The sequence below is a fragment of the Hemitrygon akajei genome, chromosome 21 (genome assembly GCF_048418815.1).
Source record: "Hemitrygon akajei chromosome 21, sHemAka1.3, whole genome shotgun sequence".
Lineage (NCBI taxonomy): Eukaryota > Metazoa > Chordata > Chondrichthyes > Myliobatiformes > Dasyatidae > Hemitrygon > Hemitrygon akajei.
The window spans coordinates 69,370,621-69,394,316 of record NC_133144.1 but is presented as its reverse complement, the minus strand read 5'-3'; the positions used below and the strand labels follow the sequence as shown (position 1 = coordinate 69,394,316).

Genomic DNA, 23,696 nt, shown 5'->3' with positions numbered 1-23,696 from the left:
ATTCCATGGACCCCAGCATTTTGAACCAGTGTCCAAATGTCAGAACCAGAGTCTGGCAAAGGACTTAGCAACGTCCTTGTAAACACATCTACTCCCGACCCTCATTACCTATGTTACTACTTCATCGAATTCACTCAGACAGAATCTGGCTCTGAGAAGGCCACATTGCCTCTAATCAGTGCCTGTCTTTCCATGAGATTATTAATCCTCTCCCTTAGGGAAGTTTAATATTGTTTATTAGTGATACAGAAGACATCAATAACAACATTTACAGAAATTGTTTGTTAACCGAAGCTCTGCACTCAACAATATCTCACTTCGGCAGAGTAAATAATGAAAAGGGTCACTTTGGTAATAAACCCTTTTTATGGCTTCATTTAATATCTTCTTCAAAAGCTTTCTTGATTTGATTTGTCTTTTCATTTGCAAATAAAATTAACTTCAATGCGACAGAGATTTAGTGATTTATGATAGAGCAGCTGTATCAATTGCTGGTATTACCCCATGTAACTCTCCACAAAACCTAGTAAAGCTTTAATCCAAAAGTCAAAGAATTCAATCTAAAAGCTACATTTGGTGAAAAAAATTGCTCCAGTTATGCTTCATAGGGGCTGCCAGGCAGGCATTTGCCCCCAGTTACTTGCTCCCAAGAAGCCCCCAATCCTCCCACCATCTTTTGACATCATTTAAGGCAAGGACATCTTTCTGCAATGTCAGTTATCTACAATGTTCATCTGGTGATAGTGGATGGCAGGGGAGGCTTGGAACAGGTTGTATTGAGGCTGGAGGTGATCGGAGGCTTGGTGAGACAGTGTGAGGGGGAGCAGGACCCACATGGAGCCCGTGGAGTAATCCTGACGGGTATTGTGCCAGGGCACATCCTTCAGTGCAGGGCCTGGACCCGTGTGTCACGTGGCTGTGTTCAAGTGTGTGTTACACACAGCACCGTATGCCACAGGCAGGTGCCATGCACTGGGACTTTTTTCAAATGTGTGCTGAAATCACATTTCTGAACTCCAGTAAGCCTCTTACTTTCCTCCATGTTGATTTTCCTTCTGGGTATGGACAGAGTACAGACTGACCAATGAAAGAAGACAGACGAGGCTGCAGATGCTGAAATCTGGATTAACAAACATTCTCTCTCCATAGACACTGCTCAGCCCAGAGTTCCTCCAGCAGATTGTGTATGTGTTTTCAATGTCAGTATCTCCAGTCTCCTGTGTTTGTAATTTGAAGAATTTACTCCATTTTTCAGTCTTTGCTTGTTTGGTTCTAGCAAACACTTCTGTGAAGGAGATGGTCTGTTACTGTGAGTGGGGTGAATCACTGAGTCAGGCAGCAGGTTACAGGGGAAATCAAAATCAAAAGTGCAGAAAGGTTTCAGGTAATGGGCCAAGTGGCCCATTGCTGGGACTCTGCAGTGTTTGAACTGTCTCAGCCCGGTGGAAGGTGGAACCACTACAGCTTGAAGGCCAGGGTGACTCCATCACCAATGGCAAGCATGCTGATGTTCACCCGACTGTCCCTGGAGATCTTCTTGTTCAATTTGTCAATGCTGAGTGTGTCTGCATCATTTCCTGGGCTCAGAACACGGCCCTTCCAAAGAACCTGTAGTGAAAGCACAGGTGAGTCACTCCACAGGAAAGGCAGAACTTGGCTAACACAGGCTGTACCGGCCACTGCAGGGAGGAGCAGGGACTGTTCCTCTCTCAGAGTCTGAAATGTTCCAAATGAACAGTGAACCATTTCTCTGGGAAATGCACAGAATCTATCAGCACCAGAGAGAATTCAAATCAGTGCATGCTCTGGAGGGTGTACACGCACACATGCACGCGCATACAAACTCAGACATGCATGCACATACACAAATTCAGACACAAACACGTGCATACACACATAAGTGCACACACAGAGGCACAAACACATGTGTATACACTTAAATGCACACACACGTGCAAACTCTCACATGCTCCCTTGCTCCCGCCCCTGCGAAGGGGATCCTCCCTCGGCCCCGCCCCTCTGAGGGTGAAGCTCTCTTGTTTCTGCCTTCCGATGATGCACTGCAATATTACAACTGATTTCAATGTTGCCTCAGAACCCCAGAGACCCAGGTTCAATTCAAAACCTCGGGTGCTGTCTGCCCCCCCCACCCCCTCTCATCAACCCCACAGCCCCCCTTACTGGCCAGTGTTTATGGACATTGTGTGTACTTACATTGTCAATTGCGATTATTCCTCCTTTGCGGATAAGTTGTAGACATTTCTCATAATATAAGCAATAATTCACCTTGTCGGCGTCTATGAAGGCAAAGTCGTAGGTCTCAGCCTCACCAGCCTGGAGGAGCTCATCTGTTGAGGAACCGGAGGGTTTATCAGGGGGTGAGTGACGTTAACCAATGTGGCAGAGTGGTCACTGACACTGAGGAGCTCAGCCTGCATGTTACCTGATGGGTTTACTGAGCTACGGTCACAGCCCAGTCAGTGACATATTCCACCCACCTCTCCAGGACACAGGCAAGGCCAACATTGCCCTTGTGAAGGTGTGGGTGAACCATCATCTGAAACCACAGAGCTCCTGGTGAAGGTGCTGTCAAGGGACCCCAGGTTTCAGCGAGGGAGTCCCAGGTTCTGGGCCCATCAACAATGAGGGAACTGGTAAATCTCCGGAGAGAAAGACAGCAGAGGAGAACTTGGAGGTGGCGGCGTTCCCGTGTGCCTGCTGCTTTTGGCTAAGCTGGTAAGGGCCAGGAGTTTAAGAGGAACTTTGCCAAAGTTATTGAAGTTGCACACTGAGGCTGTAAATGGAGAGGATTTTTCCTATAGTGGATGAGTCTAGGAACTGAGGGCACACCCTCAGAATACAAGGATGTCCCTTTAGAACAGAGATGAGGAGGAATTTCTTTAGTCAGATGGTGGTGAATCTGTGGAATTCATTACCACATTTGATTGTGGAGGGGAAGTACATTTAAAGCAGAAATTGACAGGTTCTTCATTAATCAAGGTGTTGAAGATTATAAGACCATAAGACATAGGAGCAGAATTCGGCCATTTGGCCCATTGACTCTGCTCTGCCATTCAATCATGGGCTGATCCTTTTTTTCCCCTCCTCAACCCCATTCCCTGGCTTTCTTCCTGTAACCTTTGATGCCATGTCTAATCAAGAACTTATCAATTTCTGCCTTAAGTACACCCAACAACCCGGCTTCCACAGCTGCTTGTGGTAACAAGTTCTGCAAATTCACCACCTCTGGCTAAAGAAATTTCTCTGAATCTCTGTTTTAAATGAACGTTCCTCTATCCTGAGGCTCTGCCCTCTTGTCCTGGATTCTCCCACCATGGGAAACATCCTTTCCACAACTACTCTGTCTGGGCCTTTCAATATTCAAAAGGTTTCAATGAGATCCCCCCCCCCCCCCCCACCACTGACACAGAGCCATCAAACTTTCCTCAATGATAACCATTTCATTCCTGATATCATCCCAGTGAACCTCCTCTGGACCCTCTCCAATACCAGCACATCTTTTCTCAGATAAGGGGCCCAAAACTGTTCACAATACTCAAGGTGAGGCCTCACCAGTGCCTTATAAAGCCTCAGCATCACATCCTTGCTCTTGTATTCTAGACCTCTTCAAATGAATGCTAACATTGCATTTGCCTTCCTCCAACTCAATCTGCAAGTTAACCTTCAGGGTGTTCAGCACAAGGACTCCCAAGTCCCTCTGCATCTCAGATTTTTGGATTTTCTCCATGTTTAGAAAATAGTCTGCACATTTATTTCTACTACCAAACTGCATGACCATGCATTTTCCAGCATTGTATTTCATTTGCCACTCTCTTTGCCAATTCTCCTAATTGAAGTCTTACCTGTTTCCTCAATGCTACCTGCCCCTCCACCAAACTTCGTATCATCTGCAAACTTGGTAACAAAGCCATCTACTCCATCATCTAAATCATTTATATACAGCATAAAAAGCGGTCCCAACACCAACTCCTGCAGAACACCACTAGTCACTGGCAGTGAACCAAACATTATCCTTTAATTCCCACTTACTGTTTTCTACAATCAGCCAATGCTCTAGCCATGTTAGTAACTTTCCTGTAATATCATGGGCTCTTAGCTTGGTAAGCATCCTCATATATGGCACCTTGTCAAGGGCCTTCTGAAAGTCCAAATACATAATGTTCACTGCATTCCCTTTATCGATCCTATTTGTAATCTCCTCAACAAATTCCAACTTTCTTCCTATCAAATTTCAAGTTGAACTCAATCATATTGTGATCACTGGTTCCTAAGGGTTCTTCTACCTTAAGCTCCCTAATCACCCCTAATTCAACACATAACTCCAGTCCAGTATAGCCGATCCCCTCATAGGCTCAATAACAAACTGCCCTAAAGAGCCATCTCATAGGCATTCAACAAATTCACTCTCTTGAGATCCATTACCAACCTGATTTTCCTAATAAACCTGCATGTTAAAATCTTCCATGACTATCATAACATTGCCCTTTTGACACATCTTTTCTATTTCTAGTTCTCAGTATTCTCAAGAGGGAGGGTGAGCAGCTGGATGTCGTGGTCCTTGTAGGGACCAATGACGTGGGTAGGAAGAATGAGGAGGTCCTGAAAGGTGAGTTTAGGGAGCTAGGTGCCAAGTTAAAGGATAGGACCTCCATGATAGCAATCTCAGGATTGCTACCAGTGCCACGTGCAGCTGGGTTTAGAAATAGTAAGATAGTGCAGTTCCACATGTGGCTGAAGACATGGTGCAGGAGAGAGAGCTTCAGATTTATAGATAATTGGGCAGTTTTCCAGGGAAGGTGGGACCTGTTCTGGCGGGACGGTTTACATCTGAACTGGAGAGGGACAAATATTCTTGCAGGTAGGTTTGCTAGAGAGGCTCCAGTGGATTTATACTAGATATGAGGGGGAGGGTAACCAGAGTGCAGGAACAGATGTATGGAAGAAGGAAGAAAAAGAAGACAGTGAAGTTCTTTGTACTGTTAAGAGATAAACAGGGAAGAAGAGGTGGAGAATTTCTAAAATGTATTTATTTTGATGCTAGGAGCATTGTAAGAAAGGTGGATGAGCTTAGAGCATGGATTGATACCTGGAAATATGATGTTGTAGCTATTAGTGAAACATGTTTGCAGGAGGGGTGTGATTGGCAACTAAATATTCCTGGATTTCGTTGCTTCAGGTGTGATAGAATTGGAGGGACAAGAGGGGGAGGTATTGCGTTGCTTGTCAGAGAAAATATTACAGTGGTGTTCTGGCAGGATAGATTAGAAGGCTCGTGTAGGGAGACTATTTGGGTGGAATTGAGGAATGGGAAAGGTATAGTAACACTTATAGGGGTGTATTATAGACCACCTAATGAGGAGCGAGAATTGGAGGAGCAAATTTGCAAGGAGATAGCAGATATTTGTAGTAAGCACAGGGTTGTGTTTGTGGGGGATTTTAATTTTCCACACATAGACTGGGAAGCCCATACTGTAAAAGGGATGGATGGTTTGGAGTTTGTAAAATGTGTGCAGGATAGTTTTTTGCAGCAATATATAGAGGTACCAACTAGAGAAGGGGCAGTATTGGATCTTCTGTTAGGGAATGAGATAGGTCAGGTGATGGAGGTATGTGTTGGGGAGCACTTCGGGTCCAGTGATCACAATGCCATTAGTTTCAATATAATTATGGAGAAGGGTAGGACTGGACCCAGGGTTGAGATTTTTGATTGGAGAAAGGCTAACTTTGAGGAGATGCAAAAGGATTTAGAAGGAGTGGATTGGGACAATTTGTTTTATGGGAAGGATGTAATAGAGAAATGGAGGTCATTTAAAGGTGAAATTTTGAGGGTTCAGAATCTTTATGTTCCTGTTAGGTTGAAAGGGAAGTTTAAAAGTTTGAGAGAGCCATGGTTTTCAAGGGATACTGGAAACTTGGTTAGGAAAAAGAGAGATATCTACAATAAACATAGGCAGCATGGAGTAAATGAGGTGCTGGAGGAATATAAAGAATGTAGGAAGAATCTTAAGAAAGAAATTAGAAAAGCTAAAAGAAGATACAAGGTTGCTTTGGCAAGTAAAGTGAAAAGAAATCCAAAAGGTTTCTACAGTTATATTAATAGCAAAAGGATAGTGAGGGATAAAATTGGTCCCTTAGAGAATCAGAATGGACAGCTATGTGTGGAGCCGAAAGAGATGGGGGAGATTTTGAACAATTTATTTTCTTCGGTATTCACTAAGGAGATATTGAATTGTGTAAGGTAAGGGAAACAAGTAGGGAAGTTATGGAAACTATGACGATTAAACAGGAGGAAGTACTGGCGCTTTTAAGGAATATAAAAGTGGATAAATCTCTGGGTCCTGACAGGATATTCCCTAGGACCTTGAGGGAGGTTAGTGTAGAAATAGCAGGGGCTCTGACAGAAATATTTCAAATATCATTAGAAACGGGGATGGTGCATTAGGATTGGCATATTGCTCATGTGGCTCCATTGTTTAAAAAGGGTTCTAAGAGTAAACCTAGCAATTATGGGCCTGTCAGCTTGACGTCAGTGGTGGGTAAATTAATGGAAAGTATTCTTAGAGATGGTATATATAATTATCTGGATAGACAGGGTCTGATTAGGAACAGTCAACATGGATTTGTGTGTGGAAGGTCATGTGTGACAAATCTTATTGAATTTTTTGAAGAGGTTACGAGGAAAGTTGACGAGGGTAAAGCAGTGGATGTTGTCTATATGGACTTCAGTAGAGCCTTCGACAAGGTTCCGCACGGAAGGTTAGTTAGGAAGGTTCAATCGTTTGGTATTAATATTGAAGTAGTAAAATGGATTTAGCAGTGGCTAGAAGGGAGATGCCAAAGAGTAGTGGTGGATAACTGTTTGTCAGGTTGGAGGCCGGTGACTAGTGGTGTGCCTCAGGGATCTGTACTGGGTCCAATGTTGTTTGTCATATACATTAATGATCTGGATGATGGGGTGGTAAATTGGATTAGTAAGTATGCGGATGATACTAAGGTAGGTGGCGTTGTGGATAATGAAGTAGGTTTTCAAAGTTTGCAGAGAGATTTAGGCCAGCTAGAAGAGTGGGCTGAACGATGGCAGATGGAGTTTAATGCTGATAAGTATGAGGTGCTACATTTTGGTAGGAATAATCCAAATAGGATACACATGGTAAATGGTAGGGCATTGAAGAATGCAGTAGAACAGAGAGATCTAGGAATAATGGTGCATAGTTCCCTGAAGGTGGAATCTCATGTGGATAGGGTGATGAAGAAAGCTTTTGGTATGCTGGCCTTTATAAATCAGAGCATTGAGTATAGGAGTTGGGATGTAATGTTAAAATTGTACAAGGCATTGGTAAGGCTGAATTTGGAATATTGTGTACAGTTCTGGTCACCGAATTATAGGAAAGATGTCAACAAAATAGAGAGAGTACAGAGAAGATTTACTAGAGTGTTGCCTGGGTTCAGCACCTAAGTTACAGGGGAAGATTGAACAAGTTAGGTCTTTATTCTTTGGAGCGTAGAAGGTTGAGGGGGGACTTGATAGAGGTATTTAAAATTATGAGGGGGATAGATAGAGTTGACATGGGTAGGCTTTTTCCACTGAGAGTATGGAGATTCAAACAAGAGGACATGAGTTGAGACTTAGGGGGCAAAAGTTTAAGGGTAACACGAGGGGGAATTTCTTTACTCAGAGAGTGGTAGCTGTGTGGAATGAGCTTCCAGTAGAAGTGGTAGAGGCAGGTTCGGTATTGTCATTTAAAGTAAAATTGGATAGGTATATGGACAGGAAAGGAATGGAGGGTTATGGGCTGTGTGCAGGTCAGTGGGACTAGGTGAGAGTAAGCGTTCGAAACGGACTAAAAGGGCCAAGGTGGCCTGTTTCCACGCTATAATTGTTATATGGTTATATTTCCTGTTGTAATCTGTGTTCCACATCCCAGCCGTTGTTGGGTGGCCTGTATATAACTGCCATCAGGGTCCTTTTACCCTTGCAGTTTCTCAACTTAACCTACATGGGTTCAACATCTTCCAATCCTATGTCACATCTTTATACTGATTTGATGCCATTCTTTACCAGCAGAACCACACCACCCCCTCTGCCTACCTTCCTATCCCTCCGATACAACGTGTTACCCTGGACATTCAGCTCCCAACTACAACCATGTTTCAGTGATGACCACAACATCATACCTGACAATCTGTAATAGTGCAACAAGATCATCCACCTTATTTCTTATATTTCATGCATTGAGATATAACATTTTGAGTGCTGTATTTGCTATCCTTTTTGATTTTGCATCCCTAGTGCACTGATACTCACCCTGCTGGCTGCAATTTTATCCTATGATCTGCCCGCCCTTCCTGACAGTCTGACTGCATGCTATCTTTGCTTTTTTATCATCTGTCCTTTTCTGAGTCTCTTCGTTCCAGTTCCCACAGCCCTTGCCAAATTAGTTTAAACTCAACCCCAACAGGTCTAACAAACCTGCCTGTGAGAATATTGGATCTCCTCGGGTTCAGGTGCAACCCATCACTTTTGAACGGGTCATACCTCCCCCAGAAGAGATCCCAATGATCCAAGAACCTGAAGCCCTGCCCCCTGCACCAGCTTCTCAGCCACGCATTCATCTGCCAAATCATCCTGTTTCTACCCTCACTAGCATGTGACACAGGCAGCAATCCAGAAATCACTACACTGGAGGTCCTGCTTCTCAGCTTTCTGCCTAGCTCTCTAAATTCTCTCTTTAGGACCTCATTGTTTTTCCTTCCTAAGTCATTGGTACCAAAATAAACCAAGACATCTGGCTGCTCTCACTCCCTCTTTAAAATGCTGTAGACAAGATCCGAGATGTCCCAGACCCTGGCACCTGGGAGGCGGCATGCCTCCTGGGAGTCCCATAATGGGGGGAAGGTAGGAGAATGTGGCTGATAGGGATAATAAATTAGCTATGATAGAATTGCAGAGCAGAGTCAATGGGCCAAATAGCCTAATTCTGCTCCTGTGTGGTATGGTCTTATTGTTAGCCAGAGCAATGAGCTCAGTGTGGTCTCCAACCTGACAGACTGGTTGAAAAGTGAAAAGTAAAAGTCATAAGATCAGGGCCGTCCTCTCCTCATACACTCTATCCAGGACTTTCAATATTTAATAAGTTTCAAGGAGATCACCACTCATTCTAAACTCCAGTGAATATTGGCACAGAACCATCTCATGATCTTTATCCTCCTATTTCAGTTTGAGGAGACGGACAGAAGTCCAGTCATTCCCAGAACATTGGAATCAGTAGCTGCTTGGGCACGGACTGGTATTTACATTCCCACAACTTCTCCCACTGTGAGTGGTAAAGTAATCAAGTGAATTATTGATGTACACCTCAAATATATGAATTAACATGCCTCTTTAAAAACTGTATGACCCCAAAGGTAAACAAGGTCTATTTAAAGCCCTGAAGTTTGGCTAACACTTACTGAGCTCACTCAGAGTAAACAGCAGCAAGCTGAGCTTAAACAAGAGAAAATCTGCAGAGGCTGGAAATCCACGCTGAGCCACAAGGTCTGCTTATCAAACCACGCAGCTCGACAAAGGGAATCTCAAGCTTCTGTATTATAATATCATTATTTTGAATGCTAACCAATTTCAAAACACAATACTACCCGAGTGATTTCCATAACCCAATCTTTATTTATTAATCTGTAAAATATTTAAACAGCTAATTTAAGTTTTCATTTTTGGTGCACAGATCACTTCTTTGTGTACCTTGCTGGGTGCCAGGGATCCCACAGAACACAACCTTTGGCCATCAGGGAATTTATGGGAGGCTCTTTCCAGGAATTACATGTTGCCCAGCTGCTCTCACAGTGAGGAACATAAAAGAAAGATCTGGACAATGCTCTCACTGGCAAGTTATCAGAATCAGAATGGCACTAGCATTCAGTGTGCCCTGGAACTTGTTGGCTTGTGCAAGAGTATATTGCAATACACAATCTTAATATCCTATCAATTATAACAAGTACATATTTAAAAAGGAGGCTAAATTGTTGGCGCATGTACAAGTAGTTAAGGTGTAGGTCTAGTGATCTGAAGGTCGCTAGTTCGAGCCTCAGCTATAGCAGCGTGTGCAAGGCACTTCACCACACATTGCTCTGTGACGACACCAGTACCAAGCTGTATTGGCCCTTGCCCTTCCCTTGGACAATGCCGGTGGCGTGGAGAGGGGAGACTTGCAGCATGGGCAACCGCTGGTCTCCCATACAACCCTGTCCAGGCCTGTGCCCTGGAAACTTTCCAGGGCGCAAATCCATGGTCTCTCGAGACTAACGGATGCCTAGAAATTAAAAAAGCAGTGCAAAAAGCGGGGAAAATACTTTGCTTTGAAAGGTTATTATTTACTAATGGAATGTGTGTGTCACCAGAACAATAACACTTACTGCCCAGTGAAAACAGTAACACAAACTCCTACCGTCCAGTCCAGTCCAAACCGTAACACCAACTCCTACCGTCCAGTCCAGTCCAAACTGTAACACCAACTCCTACCGTCCAGTCCAGTCCAAACTGTAACACCAACTCCTACCGTCCAGTCAAAACTGTAACACCAACTCCTGCCACCCAGTCCAGACCAAACTGTAACACCAACTCCTACCGTCCAGTCCAAACTGTAACACCAACTCCTACCGTCCAGTCCAGTCCAAACAGTAACACTGACTCCTACCGTTCAGTCCAGTCCAAACTGTAACACCAACTCCTACCGTCCAGTCCAGTCCAAACTGTAACACCGACTCCTACCATCCAGTCAAAACTGTAACACCGACTCCTACTGTCCAGTCCAGTCCAAACTGTAACACCAACTCCTACCGTCCAGTCCAAACTGTAACACCAACTCCTACCGTCCAGTCCAGTCCAAACTGTAACACCAACTCCTACCATCCAGTCCAAACTGTAACACCAACTCCTACCGCCCAGTCCAGTCCAAACTGTAACACCAACTCCTACCGTCCAGTCCAGTCCAAACCGTAACACCAACTCCTACCGTCCAGTCCAGTCCAAACCGTAACACCAACTCCTACCGTCCAGTCCAGTCCAAACTGTAACACCAACTCCTACCGTCCAGTCCAGTCCAAACTGTAACACCAACTCCTACCGTCCAGTCCAAACTGTAACACCAACTCCTGCCACCCAGTCCAGTCCAAACTGTAACACCAACTCCTACCGTCCAGTCCAAACTGTAACACCAACTCCTACCGTCCAGTCCAGTCCAAACTGTAACACTGACTCCTACCGTCCAGTCCAGTCCAAACTGTAACACCGACTCCTACCATCCAGTCAAAACTGTAACACCGACTCCTACTGTCCAGTCCAGTCCAAACTGTAACACCAACTCCTACCGTCCAGTCCAAACTGTAACACCAACTCCTACCGTCCAGTCCAGTCCAAACTGTAACACCAACTCCAACCGTCCAGTCCAGTCCAAACCGTAACACCAACTCCTACCGTCCAGTACAGTCCAAACTGTAACACCAACTCCTACCATCCAGTCCAGTCCAAACTGTAACACCAACTCCTACCTTCCAGTCCAGTCCAAACTGTAACACCAACTCCTACCCTCCAGTCCAAACCGTAACACCAACTCCTACCATCCAGTCCAAACCGTAACACCAACTCCTACCGTCCAGTCCAAACTGTAACACCAACTCCTACCGTCCAGTCCAGTCCAAACCGTAACACCAACTCCTACCGTCCAGTCCAGTCCAAACTGTAACACCAACTCCTACCGTCCAGTCCAGTCCAAACTGTAACACCAACTCCTACCGTCCAGTCCAAACTGTAACACCAACTCCTGCCACCCAGTCCAGTCCAAACTGTAACACCGACTCCTACCGTCCAGTCCAGTCCAAACTGTAACACTGACTCCTACCGTTCAGTCCAGTCCAAACTGTAACACCAACTCCTACCGTCCAGTCCAGTCCAAACTGTAACACCGACTCCTATCATTCAGTCAAAACTGTAACACCGACTCCTACTGTCCAGTCCAGTCCAAACTGTAACACCAACTCCTACCGTCCAGTCCAAACTGTAACACCAACTCCTACCGTCCAGTCCAGTCCAAACCGTAACACCAACTCCTACCGTCCAGTCCAGTCCAAACCGTAACACCAACTCCTACCGTCCAGTACAGTCCAAACTGTAACACCAACTCCTACCATCCAGTCCAGTCCAAACTGTAACACCAACTCCTACCGTCCAGTCCAGTCCAAACTGTAACACCAACTCCTACCCTCCAGTCCAAACCGTAACACCAACTCCTACCGTCCAGTCCAGTCGAAACTGTAACACCAACTCCTACCGTCCAGTCCAGTCCAAACCGTAACACCAACTCCTACCGTCCAGTCCAGTCCAAACTGTAACACCAACTCCTACCGTCCAGTCCAGTCCAAACTGTAACACCAACTCCTACCGTCCAGTCCAAACTGTAACACCAACTCCTGCCACCCAGTCCAGTCCAAACTGTAACACCGACTCCTACCGTCCAGTCCAGTCCAAACTGTAACACTGACTCCTACCGTTCAGTCCAGTCCAAACTGTAACACCAACTCCTACCGTCCAGTCCAGTCCAAACTGTAACACCGACTCCTATCATTCAGTCAAAACTGTAACACCGACTCCTACTGTCCAGTCCAGTCCAAACTGTAACACCAACTCCTACCGTCCAGTCCAAACTGTAACACCAACTCCTACCGTCCAGTCCAGTCCAAACCGTAACACCAACTCCTACCGTCCAGTCCAGTCCAAACCGTAACACCAACTCCTACCGTCCAGTACAGTCCAAACTGTAACACCAACTCCTACCATCCAGTCCAGTCCAAACTGTAACACCAACTCCTACCGTCCAGTCCAGTCCAAACTGTAACACCAACTCCTACCCTCCAGTCCAAACCGTAACACCAACTCCTACCGTCCAGTCCAGTCGAAACTGTAACACCAACTCCTACCGTCCAGTCCAGTCCAAACTGTAACACCAACTCCTACCGTCCAGTCCAAACTGTAACACCAACTCCTGCCGCCCAGTCCAGTCCAAACTGTAACACCAACTCCTACCGTCCAGTCCAAACTGTAACACCAACTCCTACCATCCAGTCCAGTCCAAACTGTAACACTGACTCCTACCGTTCAGTCCAGTCCAAACTGTAACACCGACTCCTACCGTCCAGTCCAGTCCAAACTGTAACACCGACTCCTACCGTCCAGTCCAGTCCAAACTGTAACACCAACTCCTACCGTCCAGTCCAAACCCTAACACCAACTCCTACCGTCCAGTCCAGTCCAAACTGTAACACCGACTCCTACCGTCCAGTCCAAACTGAAACACCAACTCCTACCGTCCAGTCCAGTCCAAACCGTAACACCAACTCCTACCGTCCAGTCCAGTCGAAACTGTAACACCAACTCCTACCGTCCAGTCCAGTCCAAACTGTAACACCAACTCCTACCGTCCAGTCCAAACTGTAACACCAACTCCTGCCGCCCAGTCCAGTCCAAACTGTAACACCAACTCCTACCGTCCAGTCCAAACTGTAACACCGACTCCTACCATCCAGTCCAGTCCAAACTGTAACACTGACTCCTACCGTTCAGTCCAGTCCAAACTGTAACACCGACTCCTACCGTCCAGTCCAGTCCAAACTGTAACACCGACTCCTACCATCCAGTCCAGTCCAGTCCAAACTGTAACACCAACTCCTACCGTCCAGTCCAAACCCTAACACCAACTCCTACCGTCCAGTCCAGTCCAAACTGTAACACCGACTCCTACCATCCAGTCCAAACTGTAACACCGACTCCTACTGTCCAGTCCAGTCCAAACTGTAACACCGACTCCTACCGTCCAGTCCAAACTGAAACACCAACTCCTACCGTCCAGTCCAAACTGAAACACCAACTCCTACCGTCCAGTCCAGTCCAAACTGTAACACCAACTCCTGCCGCCCAGTCCAGTCCAAACTGTAATACCAACTCCTACCGTCCAGTCCAAACTGTAACACCAACTCCTACCGTCCAGTCCATTCTGTAACACCGACTCCTACCGTCCAGTCCAATCTGTAACAACAACTCCTACTGTCCAGTCCAGTCCAAACTGTAACACCAACTCCTACCGTCCAGTCCAGTCCAAACTGTAACACCAACTCCTACCGTCCAGTCCAGTCCAAACTGTAACACCAACTCCTACCGTCCAGTCAAAACTGTAACACCAACTCCTGCCACCCAGTCCAGACCAAACTGTAACACCAACTCCTACCGTCCAGTCCAAACTGTAACACCAACTCCTACCGTCCAGTCCAGTCCAAACAGTAACACTGACTCCTACCGTTCAGTCCAGTCCAAACTGTAACACCAACTCCTACCGTCCAGTCCAGTCCAAACTGTAACACCGACTCCTACCATCCAGTCAAAACTGTAACACCGACTCCTACTGTCCAGTCCAGTCCAAACTGTAACACCAACTCCTACCGTCCAGTCCAAACTGTAACACCAACTCCTACCGTCCAGTCCAGTCCAAACTGTAACACCAACTCCTACCATCCAGTCCAAACTGTAACACCAACTCCTACCGCCCAGTCCAGTCCAAACTGTAACACCAACTCCTACCGTCCAGTCCAGTCCAAACCGTAACACCAACTCCTACCGTCCAGTCCAGTCCAAACCGTAACACCAACTCCTACCGTCCAGTCCAGTCCAAACTGTAACACCAACTCCTACCGTCCAGTCCAGTCCAAACTGTAACACCAACTCCTACCGTCCAGTCCAAACTGTAACACCAACTCCTGCCACCCAGTCCAGTCCAAACTGTAACACCAACTCCTACCGTCCAGTCCAAACTGTAACACCAACTCCTACCGTCCAGTCCAGTCCAAACTGTAACACTGACTCCTACCGTCCAGTCCAGTCCAAACTGTAACACCGACTCCTACCATCCAGTCAAAACTGTAACACCGACTCCTACTGTCCAGTCCAGTCCAAACTGTAACACCAACTCCTACCGTCCAGTCCAAACTGTAACACCAACTCCTACCGTCCAGTCCAGTCCAAACTGTAACACCAACTCCAACCGTCCAGTCCAGTCCAAACCGTAACACCAACTCCTACCGTCCAGTACAGTCCAAACTGTAACACCAACTCCTACCATCCAGTCCAGTCCAAACTGTAACACCAACTCCTACCTTCCAGTCCAGTCCAAACTGTAACACCAACTCCTACCCTCCAGTCCAAACCGTAACACCAACTCCTACCATCCAGTCCAAACCGTAACACCAACTCCTACCGTCCAGTCCAAACTGTAACACCAACTCCTACCGTCCAGTCCAGTCCAAACCGTAACACCAACTCCTACCATCCAGTCCAGTCCAAACTGTAACACCAACTCCTACCGTCCAGTCCAGTCCAAACTGTAACACCAACTCCTACCGTCCAGTCCAAACTGTAACACCAACTCCTGCCACCCAGTCCAGTCCAAACTGTAACACCGACTCCTACCGTCCAGTCCAGTCCAAACTGTAACACTGACTCCTACCGTTCAGTCCAGTCCAAACTGTAACACCAACTCCTACCGTCCAGTCCAGTCCAAACTGTAACACCGACTCCTATCATTCAGTCAAAACTGTAACACCGACTCCTACTGTCCAGTCCAGTCCAAACTGTAACACCAACTCCTACCGTCCAGTCCAAACTGTAACACCAACTCCTACCGTCCAGTCCAGTCCAAACCGTAACACCAACTCCTACCGTACAGTCCAGTCCAAACCGTAACACCAACTCCTACCGTCCAGTACAGTCCAAACTGTAACACCAACTCCTACCATCCAGTCCAGTCCAAACTGTAACACCAACTCCTACCGTCCAGTCCAGTCCAAACTGTAACACCAACTCCTACCCTCCAGTCCAAACCGTAACACCAACTCCTACCGTCCAGTCCAGTCGAAACTGTAACACCAACTCCTACCGTCCAGTCCAGTCCAAACCGTAACACCAACTCCTACCGTCCAGTCCAGTCCAAACTGTAACACCAACTCCTACCGTCCAGTCCAGTCCAAACTGTAACACCAACTCCTACCGTCCAGTCCAAACTGTAACACCAACTCCTGCCACCCAGTCCAGTCCAAACTGTAACACCGACTCCTACCGTCCAGTCCAGTCCAAACTGTAACACTGACTCCTACCGTTCAGTCCAGTCCAAACTGTAACACCAACTCCTACCGTCCAGTCCAGTCCAAACTGTAACACCGACTCCTATCATTCAGTCAAAACTGTAACACCGACTCCTACTGTCCAGTCCAGTCCAAACTGTAACACCAACTCCTACCGTCCAGTCCAAACTGTAACACCAACTCCTACCGTCCAGTCCAGTCCAAACCGTAACACCAACTCCTACCGTCCAGTCCAGTCCAAACCGTAACACCAACTCCTACCGTCCAGTACAGTCCAAACTGTAACACCAACTCCTACCATCCAGTCCAGTCCAAACTGTAACACCAACTCCTACCGTCCAGTCCAGTCCAAACTGTAACACCAACTCCTACCCTCCAGTCCAAACCGTAACACCAACTCCTACCGTCCAGTCCAGTCGAAACTGTAACACCAACTCCTACCGTCCAGTCCAGTCCAAACTGTAACACCAACTCCTACCGTCCAGTCCAAACTGTAACACCAACTCCTGCCGCCCAGTCCAGTCCAAACTGTAACACCAACTCCTACCGTCCAGTCCAAACTGTAACACCAACTCCTACCATCCAGTCCAGTCCAAACTGTAACACTGACTCCTACCGTTCAGTCCAGTCCAAACTGTAACACCGACTCCTACCGTCCAGTCCAGTCCAAACTGTAACACCGACTCCTACCGTCCAGTCCAGTCCAAACTGTAACACCAACTCCTACCGTCCAGTCCAAACCCTAACACCAACTCCTACCGTCCAGTCCAGTCCAAACTGTAACACCGACTCCTACCGTCCAGTCCAAACTGAAACACCAACTCCTACCGTCCAGTCCAGTCCAAACCGTAACACCAACTCCTACCGTCCAGTCCAGTCGAAACTGTAACACCAACTCCTACCGTCCAGTCCAGTCCAAACTGTAACACCAACTCCTACCGTCCAGTCCAAACTGTAACACCAACTCCTGCCGCCCAGTCCAGTCCAAACTGTAACACCAACTCCTACCGTCCAGTCCAAACTGTAACACCGACTCCTACCATCCAGTCCAGTCCAAACTGTAACACTGACTCCTACCGTTCAGTCCAGTCCAAACTGTAACACCGACTCCTACCGTCCAGTCCAGTCCAAACTGTAACACCGACTCCTACCATCCAGTCCAGTCCAGTCCAAACTGTAACACCAACTCCTACCGTCCAGTCCAAACCCTAACACCAACTCCTACCGTCCAGTCCAGTCCAAACTGTAACACCGACTCCTACCATCCAGTCCAAACTGTAACACCGACTCCTACTGTCCAGTCCAGTCCAAACTGTAACACCGACTCCTACCGTCCAGTCCAAACTGAAACACCAACTCCTACCGTCCAGTCCAAACTGAAACACCAACTCCTACCGTCCAGTCCAGTCCAAACTGTAACACCAACTCCTGCCGCCCAGTCCAGTCCAAACTGTAATACCAACTCCTACCACCCAGTCCAAACTGTAACACCAACTCCTACCGTCCAGTCCAAACTGTAACACCAACTCCTACCGTCCAGTCCAATCTGTAACAACAACTCCTACTGTCCAGTCCAGTCCAAACTGTAACACCAACTCCTACCGTCCAGTCCAAACTGTAACAACAACTCCTGCCATCCAGTCCAGTCCAAACTGTAACACCAACTCCTACCGTCCAGTCCAGTCCAAACTGTAACACCAGCTCCTACCGTCCAGTCCAGTCCAAACTGTAACACCAGCTCCTACCGTCCAGTCCAGTCCAAACTGTAACACCAGCTCCTACCGTCCAGTCCAATCTGTAACACCAACGCCTACCGTCCAGTCCAAACTGTAACACCAACTCCTACCGTCCAGTCCAGTCCAAACTGTAACACCAGCTCCTACTGTCCAGTCCAGTCCAAACTGTAACACCAACTCCTACCGTCCAGTCCAGTCCAAACTGTAACACCAGCTCCTACCGTCCAGTCCAGTCCAAACTGTAACACCGTCTCCTACTGTCCAGTCCAGTCCAAACTGTAACACCAGCTCCTACTGTCCAGTCCAGTCCAAACTGTAACACCAGCTCCTACCGTCCAGTCCAGTCCAAACTGTAACACCAGCTCCTACCGTCCAGTCCAGTCCAAACTGTAACACCAGCTCCTACCGTCCAGTCCAAACTGTAACACCAACGCCTACCGTCCAGTCCAAACTGTAACACCAACGCCTACCGTCCAGTCCAGTCCAAACTGTAACACCGACTCCTGCCGTCCAGTCCAGTCCAAACTGTAACAACGACTCCTACCGTCCAGTCCAGTCCAAACTGTAACACCAACGCCTACCATCCAGTCCAAACTGTAACACCAACTCCTACCACCCAGTCCAAACTGTAACACCAACTCCTACCGTCCAGTCCAAACTGTAACACCAACGCCTACCATCCAGTCCAAACTGTAACAACAACGCCTGCCACCCAGTTCAGTCCAAACTGTCCTGTTCTGAGTGTTGTTCCAACACTGAAGAATCCCAAGAGTGAGCATTTAAACTTGAGAGCACTCTTAGACACAAGAAGACTTCCTTCCCTGGAGACTATTTATGAACCATACTGGATTCTATTGTAATCTAAAAGTTTCATGGTTATCATCTTAAACAATATTTACTCGTTACTGCATTGTGGTGGTTGACTGGGCTTGAAGCAGTTGGGTCCCTGTGCAGAGGATCTGAGGTTCTGATGGAGGTGTAAGGGGATGGACTGTTTTATTTCTCTGAGCAGACCACCCTGAGCAAATACTCTGAACAACCAGACCACACTGTCTGCAAATTAATTTCCCCAATTTCTAACCGTGTAGATGGAAGATATCTGGTACACATCCTGATTACGTTTATGACTATTCACATCAGTGATCCTGTCTGCTGTATCCACATTTTTCAGTGGCTCTAAATTTCCAATAAGTCTTTTAAAAAAAATCACATAAGGCCCTCAATGGATCCTGTCTCCCTGTTCTGTGGATCTCATTAAGTTCCGCTGCGAGCTCAGTGGGCAGGGAATGGCTCTCACTGGGAGAGGTGGACTCTGGTTCAATTCAAATACTCCGGATAAGTGCTGTCTGAGGCACTGGCTCTGATTGACAGATAGCTGGACCGGTGAGGTGGGAGAACGCTCAGGCTATAACTGCCATCAAGTCCATTCTGTCAGGAGTTTGTACGTTCTCCCCATGATTGTGTGGGTTTGCTCCAGGTGCTGCGGTTTCTTCTCACAGTCTAAAGACATACCAGTTAGACATACCGGTTTTGGGTATGTTATGTTGGTGCTGGAAGTGTAGTGACTCTTGCAGGCTGTCTCCAGCACACCTTCATACTGTGTTGATCATTATCATAAACAATTCATTTCACTGTATATTTCAATGTTCATGTGACAAATAAAACTAACCTTTTATCTTAAAGCAATGGGTTTGACACTGGTGGTGGGACAGTCAACAGATCTCTACAACCACACCATCTCTGTGTTGCCCCGCACCAGACCTTCCCGCAGTCGAGGGCTGTGAGCGCCACTCCAGGGTAAGGCTGGGCCGTGTTTCTACTGAGCCAGGGCAAGTGTGGCATCACAATCTATTCACAGCATGGGCACCAGCCTCACTCAAACACCTGCGGTCAGTCCTAGACGGGGCTAGGATGCTTACAGGGAGTGGAACCCGTTCAATTTACAAACTGATTAATGATGATGGGCTTCAGAGAAATCGTCATATATACCAGGAAAGCACTATATCCTTTTTCTTCACAAAGTGATTAATGGCAATGGGCTTCATGGTGATAGCTTCATATGTTGGGAAGATCATACAATGCGGCCGATGTAGTTTCAATTAGCAAGCTGAAAATTAATCTTCAACTCAATTTGAAATTCTAAAATAACAAATTAAGATTAATTGGCAAAAAAATAACCACAAGTTAATTCCAAACAATGAACAGTTTAAAGGACTGGAATCTCATGGCCTTGTGTATTCAGGTAATTAGTCTGAGGGATTTTTACTATGAATCCATGCCAATCCTGCAGTTTCTGACTTACTGCTCATTCCACAAATTTTAGGACTACTAACTCATACAAAAGGGGAGTGTCAGAAGGTGGAGCAGACCATCAGGAAATAACATCAATGGTGCCTCAAGCCAATCAGTGCAAATTGCCTCTGAATGACACAAGCTCAACCTGAAGTTAGCATTTAGCTATTCCCGGTGTCACCTTGTTCTGAAACAAGGGGATAAATTCTTCAAGGCACAGTGTCAACGTGGAAACTAATTGCTACGTCTATGTGCTGGGAAACCCTGCCCTGCAGCAGTGTATCAGATCTGTGATCCATTCACCTTGATACAGTTCCAGGTAGCAGAAAACTTCAATTGTTAATTGATTCAGAGGTATACCTGGAATTTAACAAAATGTTGTCAACTTGAAACTTCTAGATACTATAGAATCCTGCCTGGTTCATGAATACTTTCCTGGGATTCTGAGTCTTAAAGCAATCCATCCCCTTCTCCCTCCATCAGAAGCTGAGGTCCTCTGTGTATGGAGCCTACTTCCTACTGCTTCTGGCTCAGCCAATCTCCACTATGCAGTAACCAGTCAATATTGTTTAATATGTTAACCATGAAACTTCTAGATTACAATAGAATCCCATCTGGTTCATGAACACTCTCCAGGTAAGGAAGTCTTCCAGGGTCTTACAGTACTCTCTAGATTACTGGTTTCTAGTGATCTCTAGATCACTCTTGTTTTTGTTAGGTCTTGGAAGACCACTCAGATCAGTGCAGTTTGGGCTGGACAGGGGCCTGGGCCTGGTCGTTTACAGAAGGCAGGTACTCTGTACCCACAGCACAAAATCAGACAAGTCTATTCAGCCCCTTGTGCCTAATCCCTCACTCAATACCTTCCATCTCAAAACACCTTTTCCTGCCTTCTCCCTCCATTCCCGACATTCTTCCGTCTCAGTATCAAACAGCATCAATGATTGTCTCCTCAGCTCTCCAAGGTCCAGATATTCAGAGATTCACACCCAGCACCGAACAGATTTTCAGAGATTCACACCCACCCACCACCGAACAGATTTTCAGAGATTCACACCCACCCAGCACCGAACAGATTTTCAGAGATTCACACCCACCCAGCACCGAACAGATTTTCAGAGATTCACACCCACCCAGCTCCGAACAGATTTTCAGAGATTCACACCCACCCAGCACCAAACAGGTTTTCAGAGATTCACACCCACCCAGCACCGAACAGGTTTTCAGAGATTCACCCCCACCCAGCACCGAACAGATTTTCAGAGATTCACCCCCACCCAGCACCGAACAGATTTTCAGAGATTCACACCCACCCAGCACAGAACAGATTTTCAGAGATTCACACCCACCCAGCACCGAACAGATTTTCAGAGATTCACACCCACCCAGCACCAAACAGATTTTCAGAGATTCACACCCACCCAGCACCGAACAGATTTTCAGAGATTCACCCCCACCCAGCACCGAACAGATTTTCAGAGATTCACACCCACCCAGCACCAAACAGATTTTCAGAGATTCACACCCACCCAGCACCGAACAGATTTTCAGAGATTCACACCCACCCAGCACCGAACAGATTTTCAGAGATTCACACCCACCCAGCACCGAACAGATTTTCAGAGATTCACCCCCACCCACCACCGAACAGATTTTCAGAGATTCACCCCCACCCACCACCAAACAGATTTTTCCTTGTTTCTCTCTCAAGTCTGTGAACTCCTGGGACAGGAGAAGGCATTCACTCTGAATCTGCTCAATAGTTTTGTACACTTCACTTTTCCAAGCTCCAGAGAATAAATGTATCATCTCCTCAACCTTCCCTCCTGGACCTGGAACTGGTCCAGAAATCTTCTCTGCATTCCCATAGCAAGTAAATTATTTTCAGGTACTATGACCAAAACTGCAGATGATATTCCTAAAGTGCTTTCAAACAAGGTCTTGTATAATTATAGGGGATATCTTTCCTCTTGTATATAAGAACCCTACAAGCACATGACACACGTTACTGATACTCACTGGGAGCATAGTTGGACAGAATGGTGCAGGTGTCCAGTACATGGGCAGTTACACTGGAGGTTGTCCTTGCAATTTGGGTTCAACACCTCCAGGCCCAGGCGTAAATGTGAAGTCCACCGATCCATACTGACATGTTTGGGTTTTGGATAAACAGCAATGAGGTCCACAGAGTGACTTGAGCTTCTGAAGGGACTGCCCTGTGCTGCTGGCTGTGGGAAAGTGGCTCCCTGACCAGATCACCCACTTACCTTGCCTCTGGGACAGAACTCTGGTCCAAAAACAACCAGAGGTTTGAAGGAGTTTAGTACATTCACTGTTACTCCCTCGCTGGTGTGGGACTTACTCACCAAGTGTCTCTGAAGCCGGTTTAATGCGAAGGTCAATTTTATGTTCCACTCCAGCCTGCAATTGACACATCACACGATAAGTGAACAATACCACGGGTGACTTGTTCCTACGGGTTGCAGCACTGTCTGAGACACTGAGGATATGTACATATCACACAGGGGTTCTGTGCTGGGACCACAGCCTCTGAGGTTCTCAACCTGGGGTCCACAGACCCCTTGGTTAATGGTAGGATTCCATGGCAGGCAAAGAGTTGGGAACCCCTGCCTTAGTGGCTGAGATGACACAGCAAGGCAGGGTGCTGAGGTCCATAGCCATCGATACCAGATCCACTGACCCTGATTCCCACATTTCCATTCCCCCCATTTCACAGGAATTTCATTATGGTGGACAACGGTTAGGTTGGGATCTTGACATGAGGACAATATCAGGGCCTGAATAAGGCTCAGGGCTGCACAGAATGTTGGAGATGGGGTTGTGGTGGTGTTCAGGGTGAGGCAGATAACCCACTCATTGGGCCAGGCCTTCTGGTTATCACAGTTGTCCCACACGCCTCTCCTCACCACCACAATCCCTCCCCATGAACCCCTCCACATTCCCTTCCCATCTTAATCAGCCCCATTCCCCACTCTCCCTGAACACCCACACAACTCACCTCCTCATCCACTGTAAGGAAAGAGTTAAATGCAATTCCTCCTCAGCTTATTTATTTATTTAGAAATACAGTGCAGAACATTCCCTTCTGGTTAGAGTCACGTCACACCAGCAACATCCAACAGCCCCAATTTAACCCGAACCTAATCACCCGACAAGTTACAAAGACCAATTAACCTACCCAGTTTGACTTTGGACTCTGGGAGGAAAACTGAGAATCTGAGAAAACACGTGCATTCCCTGGGGAGGACATACAGAGACACTTTACAAATAAAACTAACTGGGAATGGGAAGTGGGGAGATCAGGAAGGGAGAGACTGGGAGCAGGAAATGGCAGATATCAGGACGGGGGGTGCAGGATGTTGGGAACAGGAAGTGGGGGGACAAGACCATGGAGGGAAGTGGTGGGAGATCAGGGACAGGGAATGGGAGGGGATCGAGAGCGGAGGG

General features: G+C 46.9%; 1 protein-coding gene across 2 annotated transcripts in view; it reads right to left on the bottom strand.

Annotated features, from left to right (window-relative positions):
* Positions 1-218: 218 nt before the first annotated feature.
* comtd1 (catechol-O-methyltransferase domain containing 1) overlaps positions 219-23,696 on the bottom strand; it is a 48,198-nt gene continuing 24,720 nt past the window's right edge. For both annotated transcript variants that reach the window (XM_073025709.1, XM_073025711.1), the window contains exons 5-7: positions 22,595-22,649; positions 2,215-2,348; positions 219-1,608 (exon numbers count right to left, since the gene is read on the bottom strand). In XM_073025709.1, coding sequence (XP_072881810.1) covers positions 1,459-1,608; positions 2,215-2,348; positions 22,595-22,649 — 339 coding nt within the window. In that variant the 3' untranslated portion in view covers positions 219-1,458. The remainder of the gene's footprint in view (positions 1,609-2,214; positions 2,349-22,594; positions 22,650-23,696) is intronic.